A 21069-nucleotide genomic window follows, 5' to 3' on the forward strand; every position below is an offset into this window, starting at 1 on the left:
GAGCGATAATAACTAGATCTCATATGTAGATTTAATTGGTCGATGGTCGAAGAAAGATTTCCTAGTAATTTTTTTCATAAATTCTGATTGGACGCGGATATCTTTGTTCTTTTGCTCTGATTGGTCTATCGAATGCTACTCCGGTGAGTCAATTTACGAACACATCTCAAAAGTATTTCGTGGAAAGTCAAAGGTTGGCAGGACTGAAATGTCATTTTGGTTAGGAAACCTAACTTAGAAGGTAAACTTTGCTCCTTGGAGATGTAAATGAAAAATGTAATTATATATATAAATTAATATATTCACAAATCTATATATAAATTAATAGACTTGCAAATCTTTTATGGATCAGAAAGAGATGTGTGATGAAATGTATAAAATTTGAATCTCGATGATGAATATGTCTTGATTGAAAAGGTACATATGTCAAGTTTAAAGAAAGAACATCAACATGATAGAAATCACGGCGAAACTAATTCGTGGTCCTATATATTTCTCCGGAGAAATTATAGAATGTTTGGTGACGTTTACTAATCCTCCGAATCCGAATCATCAAATATCACAAAGTCACAGGTACAGTATACATATATTGTTAATGACGTATTGTCATATGATAAATCATTACATTTGTAAAGTTAATTTACGTTCTTTTATAGTGATCTATTTGAGAGTCTTGCATGGGCAAGCGCACAGGTACATTGCCAGTGTACAACGAATAGCAAGATAGTGCTTTCGGAGAAAATAAATATTACAGCTCGTTCAGTGGCAATTAATGCAAGTAAGAGAAATTACTTTAACATTTTCTCTATTTTAATATTTTTTTATTTTATTTCTCTATTAATTATGTTTATTATGATTTTGTTGTAGATACTACCTTTGCGCCATGGCAGCAAGACAATGGTCATGTAGTATTAAATACAAAGCCAAAAATTTTGTGCTGTGATTTAAGATTGTCACCTGGAGAAAGTAAGACCTGTAAGTTCATAAATACTCTTAATTCAGAGCTTATATCTAAACTTTTTTGTTTAATAATTTTTGCATATTTTGTTATATTAAAAATTTTTTATTGTGATTATTTAGATATTTATCGTGAAACAATTCCAAGTGATGCTCCTCCTTCATACAAAGGACAGGCTGTAAAATATTCATATAAAATAACAATTGGAACACAAAGAGTGAATACAGTTATAAAGTTATTACGAGTACCATTTAGAGTACTCTCTTTAAGTGGTAATAAATTTGGAAGTTTAAAAAATATATAAGGCAAATATTTATTACTCTTTTACATAAAGTATAATTGTATTGTATTGGTTGCAGAATTGCCAGAGATTACAGCGTGCAATGATAGTGTAGATTTAAGCCCCAATAATCCATTTATGGAAACACAGCATAGAGAAACTCCACTAGATATCGCACTACAAACACTACAGGTTATATATTTTTCTTCATTGTATTTGAATTTGATTTAAGAATTTTATGTAATGTTTTAACGCACAATTATCGATATTTCAGAATTTAACAGCTAGACGCAGTCCGAATTTTTACAACGTGACAAATGGTCGCGGACGAGTAGTGCGATTCTGTCTATTCAAAAACTCCTACAAACTCGGCGAGGATATCGTTGGAACCTTCGACTTCTCGAATGCGACCGTCTCCTGCGTTCAGGTATCTGTGTCCTTGCAATCGGAGGAGCACGTGTCGGAAGAGTACAAGCGAGGCAAAGTCACTGCGCCGACGTTGATTAGCTACAACAAGCATCATGAAATGTGTCTTGGTCTGAAATACTCCCACTTAGTGCTACCGATACCCCTTCACGTTACTCCGGACTTCACCACCGATTTGGTGACGCTCAAGTGGCGTCTGCACTTTGAGTTCGTCACGACGCCAAAGCTAGTGGAGATGCCTGGCGAGAATACCATCAGCTGGCACGGACCAGCGACTTTGGACGTCGAGACGATGATTTGGGATCTTCCGTTGCACATCCATCCCACCACCACACCGCCGAACACGGCGCAACAGACAAAATACAACACCGTCATATAGCGAACATCGTAATACATAGCGTATGAATGCGCGTATTGTGTATGTCCGGTATATGTTAAAGAGGCGAATTATTTCACTATACTGATACAGCCAACGTGTTGCGAAAATAACGTAGGAACGGAGGAAGAAATTCTCCGTTTCTTCTCCGGCAACTCTTGCGATATACCGTTATTCTGTTATACTTTAGAAAATTTATATTCTGTATGATAATTTATTGTACACAAGAGAGAAAGATATATTTTCGTATATTTATGTATCTTTGTAAGAAAAGTTGCATAATGAAAGAATATGTTAGAATCATTTTTGAGAGCATACTTTCACATCTCCGTGATAAGTTTTATAATTGTATCTTTGACTATGTATCACACGCGCGGGTAGCACTTTACTGCGTATTAAATTCTTAATGCAGGATTGCTTCTACTCAGAGTAATAGTTTCTCCGAAGATTAATGACTTTGTAGGAATGATATATTACAGCGGCGAAGAAAAATAGACAGACTGATTTAATCTCTATAAATAAGGCACTCGTATAAATTTTCCTTTTTACATAATTCATAAGATTTGCTACTTTTTTAATTGCACTTTTTTCAGCAATCTTATTTTTCCTATTTTTTTTCTTTTCAACCTGAATATATTATTTTGTTTCAAAACGAATAAAAAGCTTACAGCTAATAAGAACAGACCTATATAACGAAACAGTAAAAATTTCTTTTGCATAATTTTAATTATTCAATTTTTTTCTTTATCCCTTTGAGTATTATTAACGCCTACGTATGCGCTTAAAAAAGATACAGTTCAAAGACTTTGTTAATTAAATGTTGTCAATGACACCGAGTCTGTGACCAAAAAAATATAAAATCCAGAATGTGGCGAGTGTAATTACAGCGTTTCTTCGTTGATGAAAAATGTCTGCGCTCATTAGAACAGCGATACTTTCTTTAAAATACTCAAAAGAGGTCGATCGATTTTTCGGAAAAGACGAGATTATTGGTGGCGCGCTTCGTAAGGGAACTGTCGATCGTCCTGGTCGACCGGCAGCCTCGACTGCAGGGATGATACCAGGGTCGGCGGCGACGGGGTAGCGAAAGGCGCGTGATAATCGTATCGGTAATAAGCCAGAGATTCCCATCGACCTGGATGCTGCATTTCATAGGACGTCGGTGGACCCGGTGGAGGGGTCGCGTAGAAGCCGCCGGGTCGATCGGGCACGCTGGGCATGGCGTAGCTGTACTGCGGCTCCAGCAGACTCTGCAGATGCCTGATGTATGTGATGGCGTGGCGCAACGACTCGATCTTGGAGAGCTTCTTGCCGGGCGGCTTGCAGATCGGTAGCTTCGACCGGAGCAGCTCGAATGCGCGATTCATGTCGCGCATTCGTGTGCGCTCGCGATCGCACGCCGACTTCTTGTAGTCTGAAATCGTTAATTACCGGAGTTAACGACTGTTCTTGCCCTGGTATACGCGCACTCGTCGTCGTCGTCGTCGTCGTCGTCGTCGTCGTCGTCGTCGTCGTCGTCGCGACAACGACTTACCCGAATGATTGAACGAATCGCAGGCTTTTTTGATTCGGGGCTGAAATCGAAGTTTTTAGAAAAGCACTTCTTAGCTGATAAATTATATAAATATATATATGAGTAATATTTATACATAAATTTATATTAATTATTATATTAATATATTAATATAAATTATATAAATTCTTGAAATGGAAATTGACAAATGTGAGGAGAAATTTTATGAAAATAATTAGAGGTTTTTCTTTTTGAATTATAAACAATTAAAAATAAATGCGATTTTTGCTAATTAATTATCATTGAGAAACGTTTGACTTTAAATTGATTATAGAGAGAATAGGTCATTAAAACTAATGATATTTAGTTGATAAATTATTCAATTTTGTTAATAGAAAAGCACTACGTATCAGAAATTAAAGTACGATGTTTCATTCAAAATTAAATATGAGAAATCGTAAAATTAATTCATAATTCATAATTCGAGATACATTTCTGTCGTCAAAACAAAAAAGAGACCAATTGATTAATAAACACAAATATGTGCATAAATTTTGAGTATTTGTAAAATGTCCAAGAAAAATAAGCTGAAAAATACACCGTAATACAGGACTAATGGAAAATTTGGTTTAATTATTTTTAAATGGAAGCACGAAATTTGGGACAAAATCGAGAAAAATTAAGAATGACAAACTTGAAAGCAAGCCGCAAAGGTTAGAACCGATTCTTAATTTAGAGCGCAATATGTGTATTATGTAATATTAAATGAAAGTGAAGGTCTAAATGTTTCTGCAAAATATGGGTACGTTACAGGGTATGTTACAGCTTCTCTTTCTTTCTCATAACTTATATATCGTATGTTAATTTCATAGTTTATCGTATATTTAATAAGATGTCATTTAGTTCGCGACGCACATTATGCATGTGATAATTTTTTGCTTATTAAATAGCGTGTCTCGTAAGAAAAAATTATCTTATGTTACAATCTAAGCAATAATACCGTGATTTATCTCGAGATAATTATTTGTTAGTACTTATACAGTATAGATTTTTTGTTTGCTACAAATTATTGTTTGCATTATTCATATTTAAGTTAACGATGTTTTTTAAATTGAAATGCTTATGTTATGTGTGTTAAATGTTAAATTAATTGATCGCGGAAATCATGATAAAATTTAATTAGATTTAATTTTGCACATATTGCAAGGAACACGACTGAACGAAACACGATACTTTCGACTACCCTTGCCGCATACACGCAAGAGGATGACGATGATACGCGTGATACCACGAGATTCGGAGTTGGATCATTTCCGGATGGTCCAGGGTACCAAAAAACCGAATATCAGAGTCAGGACCGCTCGATACTGCGACAAGACGATAGAATCTAAGCAAAGTTCGGTCGAAATAGCGCTTGTAACATGTCACGGTTCCGAAAACAATGATCCAGAAGTAAGAAGTAAGAATTAAACAACAATAGATAGCCTCTTTTTCTTGACTGTTCAACAATTAAGTAGAAAAATTCATCAAATTAGTCCGTGAGTTCCTGTATATTTGCTATTCGTTATTATTGATCTCTGATAAATAAAATAAAAAAAAAATTGTCGACAGATAGCAACAATTATGGATACTATAAAAGAAATATTTATCATTAATATTGAAAAAAAATATTAATTTTTTGTATACATTTTATTTATTTGTTTTATTTATTTTTTTTCTGTGTTCCAGAGAGTGTGTTGCTTGAAAATATTAGATTGATTTAATATAAATATATATTAATTACAAGCTGTTATACGAGATGAATTTTTATATAAACAAAAAGAGAACATTAAAACTCTATATGTATTATATAAAATGATGTGAGGCAATATATATAAATTAATGCCGATAAAGTATTCATGATATGCTCGTATTTCAAAGCTAGGGAAGGATGTCGAGATATCTGCTTAGAAACCGAAGTCATTGAACTTTCGAGCGATCCACCGTCTTCGACGCAGCAGGAGGACATTCCAACGATTATTCCGAATAATCCTGGAAAATGTGCGGAATTTCCGCAAAAAGACATCGACGATCAATGTCGGCAAATCGTATGCGAGATTGCTCGCAACGAGAAATTGCGGAATCACGCGAAGCATAGCTGCGAAAGCGACGACCGGAAACAGAATTGGGCGATCGCATTGTCGAGGCCAAGAAGGAGGAAAGATGCGGTAGTAGTTGGTGGAAGGACGGCGGGCAAACAATTTTACATTTCTTTGCCAAGATCCTAGGGAAGCGCGTCGGAATGGACGCTAAGGGACCGCTGGATCGTGTCTCGCCTATCGGCAAACGTGTCAAGCGCGTCTCAAGGGGTGGGAAAAACTATAACGGAGACAGGAGAGGCATCGATGGGGGTGTACGCCTGAAGAGAGTCGACAATGGCTACATTGTCCCAAGTCATGTATATAGGTATAGAATGATTTTATACGGAGTCTAATACCTCTACACAGAGAGAATTTTCTATTAGAATTTACCCTGAAAATCATGGTAATCGTATATGAGACAATATTGGAAGAATTTTATGAGTTAATATTTTTTATTGTGGTGTAAATGTTAATTAGAGAAACTCTAATAAAATTCTGCCAACATCATATAGTTCCATGATTATCATGATTTTCGGGGTAAATTCTCTGTGTAGTCTCTAGGGCAACATGAGACAATATATTCGAAAGAAATTTATAATTTGATTTAAAGAATCTCTCGATCGAAAATCAATGCAAATTTTAATTATATATGAGCATCTTTCGATTTTATTAACAATTTTGCGATTCGCGATTTCTCGCAAGTGTCTCGATTTCAGAAGTTTAAACGTAGATGCGAATTTGGATGCACGTTTGTAAATGATGTAAAAGTGTCGTGTGATGCGTAAAAATGATGCGTCGAAAATGTGCAGCGTGATGCGAAAATGGTTCGCCTTTTTCCTGACCTATATATGTGCACGTACACGTTTCGCCCGAATTGATATTCATGCACATCGTATTCGTAGGAACAAGAGGAGCCGATACGGTGGCGCAAAAGATGAAGAACAGCATCGACCTTCAATTCTCGTGCGACAAATACAACGAACTCGGGACAAAAATCTACGGATGATGCTGTTGGAACGGGAACTTCGCGTACGTTCGCCCAAAAGAGGCTTCACCGCGAATAGCATCAACATCAGACAATTAAGCAGTCCTCTTTGTTGAATCCTCTCCCATTGTAAGAAAAACCTGCTGAAAAAAATCTGACCTCGCTTGTGCACAATTCGGAATCGATCATCCCTTCGATTCTTCGAAATGCCAAGGTATCTAACATATGTCGATCATCGCGCGATTTTCTTAAGACGTGTAAGATTAAAGATTTAATCGTGGATGTGGTCTCACCAGGCGACGTGCAATTCGACATTGCCGCACCTTTCTCAGTCTGCGACGGTTCCCGTTGCATCGATTTGATATTAGCTTCGTGGAGCATCTCCAGGTGCGAGTGTCCGCCAATTATTTCTGGTTCCGGTACTCTGATCACGAGCACTCTCTCTCCTTCGGGAGTCTGTTGGCCACGCGTCTCGTAGTTTGCTTCATGCCATCTGCCTCTTACGGACTGTGAACGCGTAGGCTCTTCTACAGGAAACGATACAGTTAATGAGGTTCACTAATGATTTCACTCACTATTAGCCACGTATATATAATAAAAACTGCGTCAAAAAATTGATTAAGTATAATGATGAAGATTAATATCTAATTATCGAGAATCGTTTAATTGTTACGTAATAAGCATAGATAATTTCTTGATGACTTTTGCATTACAGAAGATAAATCAAGATATTTTTCATGCACCTGGAACTAATCCTTGATCCTGTTGATTCACGGCAGAACTTGGTGAACTCACTTCTCGACTCGCAGCTTTCTGTTGCTGCTGTTTCGAATTCTCGTCCAGATCGAGCAATACTGGTGAACGCGCGTAATCTTCCTCGTTACTCTCGTTCTCGGACTGCAACATAAATTAGCTTTTTTGTCTGCACCGAATTTGAGTAATTTTTCGATGAGCCAATCTTGTCTCTCTCTCTCTTCTCTATTTAATTATTTATTTAAATTAAAAAAAAACGAAATATAAAATCACACAAAAAACAACTAAACAATAAACATTGAATGCAAAATATAACGCGTTGCTTTAAATAGCTTAATCCGAAACACAAGAAGTACAAAGTAATATTTTCTGTTAAAAAATATTTATTATGTCAGCGCTATAATTAGCGATATATCAGACTTGCACAAAGTTATAAGAAAACTACGACAATCGGTTCGCATGTTTATCATTTGCGACGCGATTGTGCCATAAATTTCTACCTCATTCTTCGCTGGTTCGGCTCGATATTCGTCCGAATTTTGCTCCATCACGGGTACCCGATCAAGCACAAATGGTATCTCCTCGTTGATTCCTGAATCATCCATCGACGCACCGTAGAGAAACGATGTGGAAAACTGACAGATCACCTTTCTCGCCGAAGTCTCGTAAGGCATATATCACGTGGGCCTAGCGGCCGCGTTTGTTCTCTTGATAAGATGTGGATCGACCGCACAGTCGCGTTTTATTAATGTTAATTTTATCCGTTTATTAAGTATTCAGGTGTTCCACCAGGGGTTCTTAATTCATCGCGACCAGATGGTCGCTGCAAGGAGAGAGATGTACCGAATAATGTTGCGTGCCCTGCTCTCAAATTATAAGTTCAGTTGAAAAGAATAGTGTAATTTTTTTATTTTGTCAAGTCAAACTGAAAAAGAATATTAGCAAATTATAGAAAATAATTGATACAATAATAATGCAAAAAGAAGGTAGTGTACTCGCGAAAAAATTGACGACATAACAGCAATTATTATCTCGTAAAATATATACTGGAACAATTTTTCATGATAATACATTTTTATAATTACATAATCATTTATAGAGAATTTATGCACAGATGCAAAAAGCATCCGTGTAAAATTTGATTAACTTTTTGATATACTAATCGAAGTATGAAAATTCGTGTTTTTATAGATCAATTAAAATCAATAATTTTTGAAAAAAAATTTTGCTTGCAGTATATATATATATAGCTGATGCTTATAATATTTATATATTTTTCTTTCTATATATTTTTTTCTGCTTTCAATTGTACATATCTCTCAGAGAATTAAATGGATATAATGACGGTATCCGGGCTCGAAGTGTCCATACCTGGTGCGCGATATTAGCATATGAGAGCCTCTGGGATGATCGGGATAAAAATGGGAGTACAAACATCGGGACATAATAGACGCTCGACGGATGGAAATACTAATGAGGTGGAACCATGCAAGTATAACAGATCGTGTAAGAATAGCGCACGTGGACGGAGATGCGACGAGAATTATGAATATGATGGAAAAAATTTTAAAGCGTAAATTACATCGCGCTTTTGCCAGGTTTTTATGCAATATATGATAAATATTGAGTATCATAAATATTTTCAAGTGATAAAGATTTATGACAATGAATATTTCAACTATATGTTTAATTATAAGAACCTCCCATAAAAGAGCGATACTCTTTTGTACAAGTATTTAGCAAAATACTTTTTTTTATTAATAGCTAAGTTGTAAATTAAGAAATTATTATTTAAAAAGTTGCATATGTGTGTGTGTGTGTGTGTGTGTGTGTCGTGCGACATTGTTGTATTGCGAAATGCATTTACACAATAAAAAACTATATATTCACAATATATTCTTTATATTCAAAGCAGTCCTCAAAATGCAAACTTTGTTTCGTTTCCTCCTCAGCCGAATATCTTTGAACTCGCAAGTCGTGAAATTCTAGAAATAAACGACGACGTCAGTAGAGAGTACATTCGACGCATTTTGACGTGCATCTACAAGAGAAAATAATATATAAATAGAACATTATTTTTATATATGCTGCGCTCTCTCTGCTTCTCTTGTAAGTTTTGAGGAATAAAAAGATATGCAGAATACAAGCTTAATCGAAGAAATGAAGAATCATGATTACCATAATTTAACGAATCTTTCTTTATTCTGTAAAAATAATTTGTTATGGCCCCACATAAGTCCTTGTTGAATGCAAAGTAAATCCAAGGATTGACGCAACTCGTGAGACTATTTAGCAGAGCTAGAATAGTGAAAGCAGCTCCTGCGAATTATAGCATAATATAGGCATAAGACGAGATAAATGAATAATTTAAAAGAATTTTGGAATTTTGAGATACCTATTAAATTAAAAAAAGTATATATATGGCATTCCGTATTATTTCGTATTATTGATTTTTAATGATAAATTAATATTGTCAAATATTATAAAATTATACGTATGAATCAATCCATTAAAATTTGATTAAAAAATACCGATGTAAATCGCTAGTATTGTACTAATTATTATTTTTTTCTAGCTGATAATAATATTTTAATTATATTGATGTCATTGTTATTTTACAGATTATTTACCAGTAAAAAATGGCAAAGTGGAAGCTCTAGGATCCCACAATCCCCAGAGCATACTTCCGATAAATGGGATACTAGTGGTAATATACAAAGTAATGACAATGATCGTCTGTCTCACAGTATTCATCATCGCTTTCGAGATTAAAGGATTCCGATTTCGTTGCGAGAAATTGGTCTGATTCTTCTTTTTGAGATCAACTACTCCTGACATCTTACTGCTCATCCATATTGCTATACATATCTTTGTGTACGTATATATAAGTACTGTGAATGGTAATAGGAATTGCATAATACTGTACCTATAATGCAGAAATCAATGTTGTAAAATTTATCTCTATGCGAGTTTGTATGTAATGTACATAGTATCTATATAATATATATATTATTATAAAAATAGATATTATATATATATATATATATATATATATATATATATATAATATTTTATTTCATTTTACCAAAAATGATTTTACATTAGATTTTCAAAACATGATTCAACTTTTTCACAAAAAAAAGTGTATTCATTTTATATTACGTGTTTCAATTAAATTGTATTATAAGATTGAGTTATATCTAACAAATCGTCTCTTATTTTCTATTCTGTATTGATAAAAAGTTTGCACTAGTGCATAGATTGTGCAAAAAAAGCTTCTTTATATTTCTTTATAATTAAAAGAAAAGAGGTCTATTTCTTTCCTTCGAAAAAATTATTATATACATATATAACATATGAATGTGAATATTACCAAGTAATATAAGCTCTCTCTCCATATTTCAGGTAAAAGGTGGCCCAACAATCCCAAACGTCTGGCGATATTTCCTGATATGAGAATATAAAAACCTACGAGTTTTAAACAAAAAAAATCCTGTAATTCGTAATAATAAACAGAAGAGCACTTGAAAAATTTATCTTGGCGATCCAGCCAGATTTATACATTTATCAAATATGTCAAGAAATTCGCAGAGGCAAATTCTCGCGTGAAACAAACGGATGATAGATACATTTATAAGCGACAAGTCCGTGCAATTAGCACTCTCATAAATTAGCCCGTCGCGACGCGCGCTATTAGATTTGCGTCCGCTGTCTGCATAGGATAAAAATTAATATCTCAAACAGCTAACTGATCCGTGCCCTTCGTGTAAAGCGAAGTGGCGGTATGAATAAGATACGCCTCGCCAAGAGCAGAGGCGCGAATTAAATTTTCAACGGACCTGCGGTATGCACAGTATAGCTGCGAACGTCCATGCTCCGTATACCATCATTTTCGATCTTCTAGACGTGATGCTGCAGTAACGAAAGGGATGGCAAATGGCGTAATACCTGTCCATCGCGGTGACCGTCAGGACATAGGAACTGAGATACACACCGAATGGCTGTCCGAATTTGACCAATTTGCAGAGCACCGCTCCGCCCTGAAATCTGACGGTCGTTTCGTCAAATTCCGCATTTAACCGCATCATTCATATTAAGTCGAACGATAATAAAATTCGCGCGAAAAGTGCAACACAGAAATTTTCGTAGTATCTTAGAGATATATTATATTTAATAATATATGAAAAAGTATTTTTGCATTCTTTCTTCTGCCTCAATTTTTATTGATTTATTTATTATTCCAAACAACGCACATTATCCAAAAGATATTCAGAGGATATCTAGAGGATGTTCGGATATCCTCTGAACGTCTTTCAAATATGTTGTGCTATTAAGGATTTTAAAATGTTGACGAGTTAATATATAAAAATAATAAATTGTATCTTTATGATACAAACATAAATCATTAAAAAATTAAAACAGCGGAAACTCGTTCTTTTCAAAGTTTCTAAGATTTTTTGAAATAAGATTATATATATGTTTTAATTGTGAAAGTTAAGCACTGATAAAAGCTTCTATTTAAATAAATCCTATCATATGTCATATTTTAATGGTTACATAAATTTTCTGATATTAATTAAAATGATATACATGCTTATGTTGAAGAAATAAAAATATATTTATCTGCACTGATTCTCTTAAAATCAATTTTAATTTCTGTATCGCGTTGTTCTTGAATATTTTAATTTCAGAAATATGACATTTAATATATTTATTCGCTGTCAATCAAAGCATTGAGATAAAATTTGGTTGGGGAAAGTTTTCTGATTCATTTCGTTTCCAGCATATATGTATAATGTACGTATTTGTTCAGTATATATTATTTTACTATTTCCTCATATTTTAAATATTTCTTTTTGCTTAAATAAAAGAATCGATGCGATGCATTACGGTTGTTATCAGTTAAAAATACACGTTCGCATTTTCCTATCATCGATGTCTTGGCAAAAATTTATGTATCGATTAATATAACATAAGCTTATAAAATAATCGCAAGGTCGATCGTAAATAATGGCGCAGCTTACCTGAATGTTATGTCCCAAGCAAGTTGCGGTAAAACATTGAGCAAACCTGTCAACAAATCGGCGATACTCAAATGTAGAATGAAGAAATACATTCTGGTGAACTTTCGTCGCTGATAACGTTGCCTGACGTAAAGGGCAAACAGGATCAGGGCATTGCCGAGTAGCGTGACAAGAAATATGATGGTTAAAACCGCGATTTCCCATCTGGCGAGATATTCGTTCCTCGAGTCGTCCAACGTCTCCTCCAAAAACGGTGGCGAAGATGACGTTGTATTCAAATCGTACGACATGTCTCTCTTCTCGAGAATACTCTTCGCACTTTTTCTTCTCACTTTTTTTTCCACCTTTTATTTTGTCACGCAGACAAAACTTGTCTCTCTCTCCCCCGAAAAAAGGAGAACATCCACGCGAATCCGCGCCTGCTACGAGCGTGCGACGTGAAACTCGCGTGCCGGATGAATATTCATACGAACTTCCGGTAGCGATGATGTAACAACGCTCGTTGCCTCGATGCAATTTTTTGGGGAAAATATTGTTGAAAATATCGCAAAGCGCGCCGATCGAGAATGCTGATCACGGTTCGATGTCGCTGTCAAGAGATGGAAAATCCGCCGGGGTGTTGGCGAAACGCGAATAATCCGCGTGGACAGCGAATTCCCACAGGAGCGAGCGATCAGCGCGATTTTCGCAAATCACTTAAGCAACCTTTGAGGTCTCGCGCAACTCGCGCGAGTCACGCGTGCAACCTCGATACTGCACGATGCATTCGTTCGAATTGCCTCGCGTCTTATCTCGAGTCAGCCATGAGGTACAAAGTGGAAGGATCGACGAGAAAAAACTGAATCGCTTGACAAAAGTTCGGGATCTTATATAGGTAGATCTTATGCGTCTATCTGCGTATATGGAGGTTGCATATATGTATGTACACTGAGAAAAAAATAGTTTAATTAAATCGTTTTAATAACTAAATTACTATTTTGTTAATTGAATATATATATATATATATATATATATATATATATATATATATAAGTATTTAAGTCAAATACACGTTTTGTTAGATTTAATATTATAATAACGTTATACAAATGTTGAATTTTATTTAAATATTTCTATATGTTCAATTAACAAAATATTTAGTTGAACGATTTAGTCAAGTTAACACTTTTTTTTCAGTACAAAATATAATCGAGAAACATTTTAGTCGCTTTTGAACGCATTCGATAATATATAATAGAGAAATTTGTTTTCTAAGAATAATTTAAATTTAAAACACAATAATAGATATAAATTCTAATTATTCCTTTAGAATTAGAGTACAAATTTTCTTATTAAATATTTAATACGTTTTTCGTGTGTAAGCAAGAATTACTAAAAAACAGCATCTTTTGCAAAGCATATTTTATATATTAAATGTAGTTTGAAAGAAAAACACGTACGTAAATTTTAAGTATACATAAGACTAAAATGAAACGCATTTTTTCAAATTTTTTTCTTGCATATGTATGAATTATTTGCAGAATAATTTCAAGTAATGAATATTATCATTAATTTGTTATGCAAAAAATTGCAAATTTGTTTAATACAAAATATACTGATATTTTGCTTAGATGTAATTACATTGGTTGTTGATGTAAAGGCATTATCATCATAATTATATGAATCAACCGTTGTTCATTACTTTTATGGATTGTAGTTAAATTTATTACATTAAAATGTTAAAAATTAATTTTTAAATGGAACTTTTGCTATAGTTGAATAAAACACAAAATGCGAATAATAGTAAAGTCAACAATTATCTGACTAACAATATTTGTCGCAAATTGCATATTATGGGAAAATCACAGAGTTTTTTTGTGCTAATTATACAGATTATACAGATTTATATATTGATATAAATCGATAAATTTTCTCTCGAAAAACTTATAGCAGTTTTTTTATTAATTTTTATATATGCGTAAAATTAAAAAATAATAAAAATTTTCAATAAAAGTTTTTTTAGGTAATTGATTCTGATTTGTCGACATATATCGTTTGTATATATCTATTTGTTATTTTATTGTACGCATTTCTCTTTCCACCGAATTTTAATTAAAAACATTTGTGCGTATAGCTTTTTGTTTTACAGATTCGGCTGTACAAGACTATTTTTATATTCGCAATCGATATGTAGATTTTCTTGAAAAATTGTTTGTTTTTCGCGGAAACACATACAACACAAACAAGCTTTTTCCCTTTACTTAGTATGCGCTTCATATAAAACGAATTAAAACAAACATCCTATCTCAATAATTATATTGTCTAGTTCCAGTTATACAAGTTTATTGTTAATGATTAACAAATATCGATTATCGCATAGCCACAAGATATTGATATCGTGAAATGGATCGACGTGCGACAAAATTTCTCCGTGTCGTCGGTCGAAGGTGTTCTATATAATTATTTATGACAGTATCGAACGATACGAAGCGTGCACAATAGATTTTTTTATGGTGAACCATTTATCGAATACGTTCCCTGGCGTATTCGCCGAGAAATGCTTCGCAAAAAGCGTCTTTCTAACGCGCGACGCGATATGTGTATAATCTTGCTAATGCACTTTGACCCGCGGCAAAAATGTCAGTTTTTATCGGTTTTTTCATTGAGTATAAATTAAGGTCATTTATGAATTCGCGCGCTTCGTTCAAAGTTGAAAGACATGAATCAATCACGACGTTAAACTTCGACGAGGAAATTTAATATCACAGGTTACTAAATTTTTTATAACAATTCAGTAAAAAAAATATAATTTTTTTGCAGAGAAAATATATTATTGGCTTGTTAAAATTATGTCTACGCCTGCATTTAAAAAAAATATAAAATATCTCAAGCGCACATCAAATGACATGTCATTTGCTACTTGGAATATAAATTCTGAAATGTAGATCAAATAAAATCATATGCATCATAAAGTAATTTTTTAGAGTAAAATGCTTCGGTCTAAGAGATCATTTCAGAGTTTATCGATGTTTACTCTTCTGGAAGTCGCATATATTTGTAAACGAACATGTCTAGTCATGTTCTATTCACGATATTTATGTTTTTTGCATTTAAAAAAAATTATATCAATGTCATATATACTTTGCGCACTTTTAATTAGAGACACGATATAATATGATGTTTTTTAATTTGTCCGGCAGAACGACTATGTAAGCATGACTTGATAATTGACTCGCGGCTAGGTAACTATAATGTATAATTAATTAGTGAAACGCAATCTCGATGTAAATGCGTTCATGTGCCGGTTAATGATCGAACGACAATGTCGAGCGGGCTGGGCGTGATCGCGACACAGTTTCGGACGTTTGTTTGATCAAGGTGTATAGTCGGTTCGTTTATTATGCGCCATATGGCATTGAATGGTTAAACAGTCCAATTAAATAGGCGTACATGACCTGTATTCACGCGAATCGCGAAAAGACGTGTGAGCTAAAAGATCTTGGTGAGTTATAATTATTACAACATTTTTAAGTTTTAAATTCTCACAGAAAACAAGCTTCCGGATTTTTTACTCTGATTAAAAGTTTACGTAATGAATATGTACGCGACATAATAATAATTTGATCAATTAAAATTATGTTGTGATATAATGACATGCATATGTATGTACGAATATGCCTATACTAATGAATATATGTATTGTATGTATATGTATATAAATATATCTATGCGTATGCATATACATATACCTATACATACATATACACACGCACATAAATATATATATATATATATATATATATATTTCATTTCGTTTAATCTAATCGAATATTAAAATTGTATATATAAAAACTATATGCATGATGCATAAAAATATTAATTATGCAAGGCAAACATTCAATATTTAAATCTTTGATAGGAAATGCAAACAAAACAATAGAATTTTTTATAAAAATCTTTGATCAAAATATTTGCGCTTTCATTACACTCGCACGTCTCCGTATCCGTCCGCCACGCTGCACTTCTCGCGCGAGACTGATGTCTACTACTGATCCAAGAGTGATGCTTATACTACTGATTGCCGATCCACAATACGTAGCCGAGACTGGCAGACTCATCGTGTGATTAGATTTCATGCGTATAAGTATATGTATATTTTTTCTTATTTGTAACTTGTGTTTATTTATTTTGTTTCACGTAAAAGATGATATTTTTCATAAACTTGTAAAAAAATATTAGAGAAAATTACTATTAGAAAAAAGAAAATAATATGTAGAATTGTCTCATTCTTTTAAAGAAAGTTGAATAAATATAATCTTATCTCAGAGACACTTTACCTAAAACAACAAAGATTTAAAATCTAGTTAACACACACAAGAGTGAATACCTGATTATATCTTTTCATAAAAAAATTTGCCGAGTAAAATAATTTTAATTTTTGCATGACAACGCAGTCTTAGTCGTATTAGTAAAATCCCAGAAACTTAAATATTATTTTTCTTATTTTTTAAAAACTTTTTGTTATTTTTTTGGCTTGTTTCTCATCAACTATAATTGAGTGACGATTACAATGGGTAGCATACAATGTAAAGATCAAAACCAGACAGATTCTGTTACCGCGAGCAAATTGTATACAAAATTAAAAAGATTAACATATTTCAATTATTGATTCGAACACAAATGCGATTATAGAACTGGAATATACTTAGCTAAGTATTGCGGCTTTATACTTATCCTTTCGTACGTGCATTCTTCTACGGAGTAGTCTCTCTCTCTCTCTCGGATTGAGAACCACCGCTTTACATCATCCCTCACACGATACATCACGGCGCATCCCTTTCGACGGGTGTCGCGCGTAATTGACTCAAGGGGGCTGCAATCGATGCTGTTCGACTCTCTCATAACTTACTCCACTATCGTCGGCACATTACTCCGCCCTGCGCCCGAAGGAGGGGTTTGCAATATCTTTGCGTTTTCTTCATTTCTATACGGCGAGCCATCGTCGCGCCGGTTCCTCGTACGTCCTGGCCCTTCGCCTTTTCGCCGGCGCAGCAAGTAAAGACGTTTATCATTGTCGACGCTGCTCGTCGCCCGTGCTCGTCGTTCCCGGTTATTACGGGTTATGAACGTCCTAGGAGGTGCGCCGCACACCGGTCGATATAAAGGGAGAAAGTGATGACCTCGGCGCGCGTTCTGGAAAAGCTTCATAAAGTAAATTACTATGTGCCGCACGTACATCTTATGAGGATTAAGGAGGGACAGACACCTCGCCGTCGAGGCGTCTCTTTCTGCTGGACCCTGTTTCTTATTCCCGACGTACTCGCAGAGATGGTTGAAAATCATGATGCTCCCTATCTCTTCCTTTCTTTCCCCGTGGCTTCCCGATAAAAAAAGGCACCGCAGTAGATAGGGTCAAACACAAGGCGGGGTAACTTGTATAGATTATAACGTTAAGCGCATAATAAGTTCAGTCTTATTAGATTTTTTCTCGCAGCACGAATCTTGCGAGAATGTTTCTTACTTCTATATAACCACGGATATTTTATCCGTGAAATGTTATATCGGAGTATATGTGTTCTCCGATTATTTGCCGATTTTTCTTAACTATGTGTGTAGAGCAAAGAATCAGAAAAGGTGATTAAAACTAATAATTTTAGAGAATTCTTTTTCTCTATATCCTATGTTGTGTATCAATATGAAAAAATTAATGTTTCTTTGAATATACAGTTATTCCACGGCAGTCGTGGCTCTTTGAAGCTTAAGTTTTATTAGTTTCTATTCTTAAATGCTTCTCTGTAGAAAGTACATCATGATAAACGTAGCGAAGTTCCATTTATAATATAAGGAGAATTCTGTGTCTATTATAAGAATTGTTACTAGCTGAATGCCCGTATCGAGCACGCTGGAAGGTATTACTGATAATGGAAGTCAGTCAGATGTCATGTTTGTCTCGAAATAACAGTAATCTAAGTATTTTGGAACCTTTTCGAACTCTATTATTAGTATTATTAGAGTTGAAATTCGAGATTCGCGTTGGATATAATTAATTACCATAAAAAAATCCTTCATGCGTCGCATTAGACTCGTCACAATTAAAATAAATGCTGATAAAATATTTTCGGCAAACATTTTACTATGTTCATTTATAGATACCCATCGCCATTAATTTTCCGTTTTATCGTAAAGAGAGAGACCGACTATTATATGAATTTTCTTATCTCAGGAGAATTTTTGTGCGCATCTTCCTGATTATCCTGATCTTACTATTTTATCATTTTCTCTTTTCGTATGTAACGCGACATCGTTGAGTAGATCAAGATCTGAGTTTTCCATAAGACATAATTAATCGCAAATACGAGAAGATTCGCACGAGCGAGATGAAGGCGACACGGAGGTGAGAGAACTAAAGACAATGACAAATATTGACGGATAAAAGAAGAGAACGAACTGGAGAACTCGGTGTGTGTGTGTGTGTCTGTGTGTGTCTATGTATGCGTAATTTAATATTAAAACGAGGCCTTCTCTCTCTCTCTCTTCCTCATTATCTATCTTGTTCGTCTGTTCTCGCTTATATTATCTTCATTGAATATCTTGCGTACTCAATACGCGATTTCCCAGTAAAACTTTTAATTACGAGGATTGGAATTAATAACGCGCCGTGACGACAGCTACGTACAAAATGATCGCAAGATCATAATAAAGCAGAGGTATATTCTCGCGTCGTCGCGTCGTTTCAATTATTGATTATCAGAACAGTTGAATCTTAAATGTACTCTATTGAAAACACTGTACATTTATTATTTATTGTTTGAACTAACAATAATTTGTAGATAAAAGTGTATCGAGCTAATCACAGATTAATTCGAATCATATTAAATGCATGATCTCTTTTAAATTTTTTAAAAAGAGATGCATGCTTTTTTATAGATTTTGACTAAATCAGTAATATATTTAGTGTGTTTTTTATATATCATAAAACACATTGTGCTATATGTAGAAGGAAATTCATTATTCAACTTTAATCATCATATTGTGTGTATGTATGTAATTAATTCTACTTATACCCAAGTAATTTTCTTAATTAAAATATATATATATATATATATATATAGTATAAATAATGCAAACAAACAACCCGCTACTACAAAAAAAATTATCATAGCTATAAATATAATTTTATATGAGCTCTAAAAAAATTTTATCATGTAAGATAGACATCGGCCGTAACTTTTGTCTAACAATAAGATCATCGTACTAAAAATGCGTAGTACAATATTTTATTATGATTAATTTACTCAAGTTGCAGAGAGTACATTAAAATGTGCTGGCCGCAAATTTTTAATTAAAAATTTAGCTAGTAAGAGATACTTTTTTATTCGATCTTCTTCATCTTCTTCCTTTCTCGGAACTGTAGTTTCAATCATATTTCTTTATATTTATTCCGCTGCAATTCAAAATCAAATGTAAACGTTGCCATTACGTCGTTTTCCACGAGATGTTCCTTTCTCGTATCTTATATGCATCCTGATTTCAGACTCACTGTAGTAAGAAGTTAGTAAGAGAGCATGCAGGAGTGTTTATTTTACTTTCGTAAATGATGACATACCTCGCGCGTATCGATCGAAGCTTCAAAAAACCAGATACTAAAAAACTAAAACGTTCGTGGTCGCAATTTGATCGATATAAAAATATTTCTTGCTACAGTTTTGATGGGCTCGTTTGCATGCGCGATGCAAAAGCACGACACATTTGTCGGTCAAACATAAATAAATGCGAATAGCGTTATCGTGATTTCACGAAATTAATTCGGGAGGCGTGGCTAATTAGGTAACCCCGTTAAACTTTACGTATTTTAATAATTCCCACCGAAATTCAATAGAGAGAAAGAAGGAGAGTGAGAAAGAGAGGGCCCCCACGCAATAATAAGTATGCTTATAGCGCGATGCATTCGCGTTCCGGCTGATGACGGATCTCGTGCTCGCACGCGAGGTAACTAAATTGGCCAAAGTTACTGCAAATTTCACGCCCCGGTGTAAAGCAGCTCGGAAGGAAAATTAAAGAGGATGCGACTGTGTGTCGGGGCGAAACACGCAAGAAGCGGATGAAGAAAACGTAGCGCGCTGTAATTTCGCGCTTCGTAAGAGCTCTTCCTCTCTCTCTCTCTCTCTCTTTCTCTCTCTCTCTCTTCAGATAGACCACGACGTGCTCGCACGACTCGGCGTCGGACCCGGCAAGAACCGGTTTAGTAACCGAGGTTTAATTGTCTGTCTTCGAGGGGCTAATAGTTCTCTCTCGCGCCTGTCTTAATCAGATAACGAAGAAATTAATTGTAAATCGCGGTACGAGATGCAATTTCCTTTGCGTTCGTCATGAGAGTTGTATAGAGAAAAATTAACGGATGAGATTAACGTTAATTAGAATACAGTAGAAAAGTTATTACTAATAAAGTGCCGTTACTTATTATTATCAACTGAATCCTGTTACGGCTACATAAAAAAGATAACTGCGATCAGCGCTGTTAAATGTCATTAAAAATATCTTCCGGATACAATATATATAATTTTTTTTAATTGTCAGCTGCTCTCTGGTCTTGCAAAGAAATGTAAAGAGGGAAGGAGGGAGATAGAGGGAGTTTTGAATATACGAAATAACGTT

General features: G+C 34.4%; 4 protein-coding genes across 7 annotated transcripts; 2 read left to right on the forward strand and 2 right to left on the reverse strand.

Annotated features, from left to right (window-relative positions):
* Positions 1-226: 226 nt before the first annotated feature.
* On the forward strand, positions 227-2343 carry LOC114945279 (RAB6A-GEF complex partner protein 2). Of its 2 annotated transcripts, XM_085481945.1 has the most exons (7): positions 237-276; positions 353-573; positions 657-778; positions 868-975; positions 1081-1230; positions 1318-1430; positions 1513-2343. In XM_085481945.1, exons 2-7 carry the CDS (start codon positions 452-454, stop codon positions 2041-2043), a joined length of 1146 nt encoding a protein of 381 aa, XP_085338071.1. In that variant the 5' UTR covers positions 237-276; positions 353-451; the 3' UTR covers positions 2044-2343. The 2 variants fall into 2 exon arrangements, with proteins under 2 accessions (XP_029177244.1, XP_085338071.1); XM_029321411.2 differs by having other exon boundaries at positions 227-573.
* On the reverse strand, positions 1555-9287 carry sage (salivary gland-expressed bHLH). 3 transcript variants are annotated; one of them, XM_029321413.2, is made up of 4 exons: positions 7912-9287; positions 7402-7555; positions 6952-7182; positions 1555-3454 (listed from the first exon to the last, which is right to left on the reverse strand). In XM_029321413.2, exons 1-4 carry the CDS (start codon positions 8083-8085, stop codon positions 3027-3029), a joined length of 987 nt encoding a protein of 328 aa, XP_029177246.1. In that variant the 5' UTR covers positions 8086-9287; the 3' UTR covers positions 1555-3026. The 3 variants fall into 3 exon arrangements, with proteins under 3 accessions (XP_029177246.1, XP_029177247.1, XP_029177245.1); XM_029321414.2 differs by having other exon boundaries at positions 6982-7185; XM_029321412.2 differs by having other exon boundaries at positions 6952-7185.
* LOC146723406 (uncharacterized) lies at positions 4337-6797 on the forward strand. Its single transcript, XM_085482205.1, is given in 6 exon segments — positions 4337-4367; positions 4737-5012; positions 5474-5718; positions 5721-5998; positions 6186-6210; positions 6442-6797. Coding segments are annotated over 6 exon segments (1188 nt in total). The 3' UTR covers positions 6775-6797.
* A 1-nt stretch (position 9288) lies between the features above and the next one.
* Positions 9289-13229, reverse strand: AkhR (Adipokinetic hormone receptor). Its single transcript, XM_029321376.2, is given in 7 exon segments — positions 9289-9416; positions 9418-9452; positions 9590-9730; positions 10042-10337; positions 10785-10879; positions 11251-11458; positions 12436-13229. Coding segments are annotated over 7 exon segments (1122 nt in total). The 5' UTR covers positions 12726-13229; the 3' UTR covers positions 9289-9359.
* Between the last annotated feature and the right edge of the window lie 7840 nt (positions 13230-21069).

This window comes from Nylanderia fulva, unplaced genomic scaffold (assembly GCF_048542155.1).
Source record: "Nylanderia fulva isolate GAGA-0341 unplaced genomic scaffold, ASM4854215v1 Scaffold2, whole genome shotgun sequence".
Taxonomy (NCBI): domain Eukaryota; kingdom Metazoa; phylum Arthropoda; class Insecta; order Hymenoptera; family Formicidae; genus Nylanderia; species Nylanderia fulva.

Coding starts and splice junctions, on each gene's coding strand:
- LOC114945279 (XM_029321411.2), top strand. CDS start 452: ATGATAGAAATCACGGCGAAACTAATTCGTGGTCCTATATATTTCTCC. Junction 779..867: donor TTCAGTGGCAATTAATGCAA/GTAAGAGAAATT, acceptor ATTTTGTTGTAG/ATACTACCTTTGCGCCATGG. Junction 1,231..1,317: donor TAGAGTACTCTCTTTAAGTG/GTAATAAATTTG, acceptor TATTGGTTGCAG/AATTGCCAGAGATTACAGCG.
- sage (XM_029321412.2), bottom strand. CDS start 8,085: ATGCCTTACGAGACTTCGGCGAGAAAGGTGATCTGTCAGTTTTCCACA. Junction 7,556..7,911: donor CCGAACCAGCGAAGAATGAG/GTAGAAATTTAT, acceptor TTTATGTTGCAG/TCCGAGAACGAGAGTAACGA. Junction 7,186..7,401: donor GGATCAAGGATTAGTTCCAG/GTGCATGAAAAA, acceptor CGTTTCCTGTAG/AAGAGCCTACGCGTTCACAG.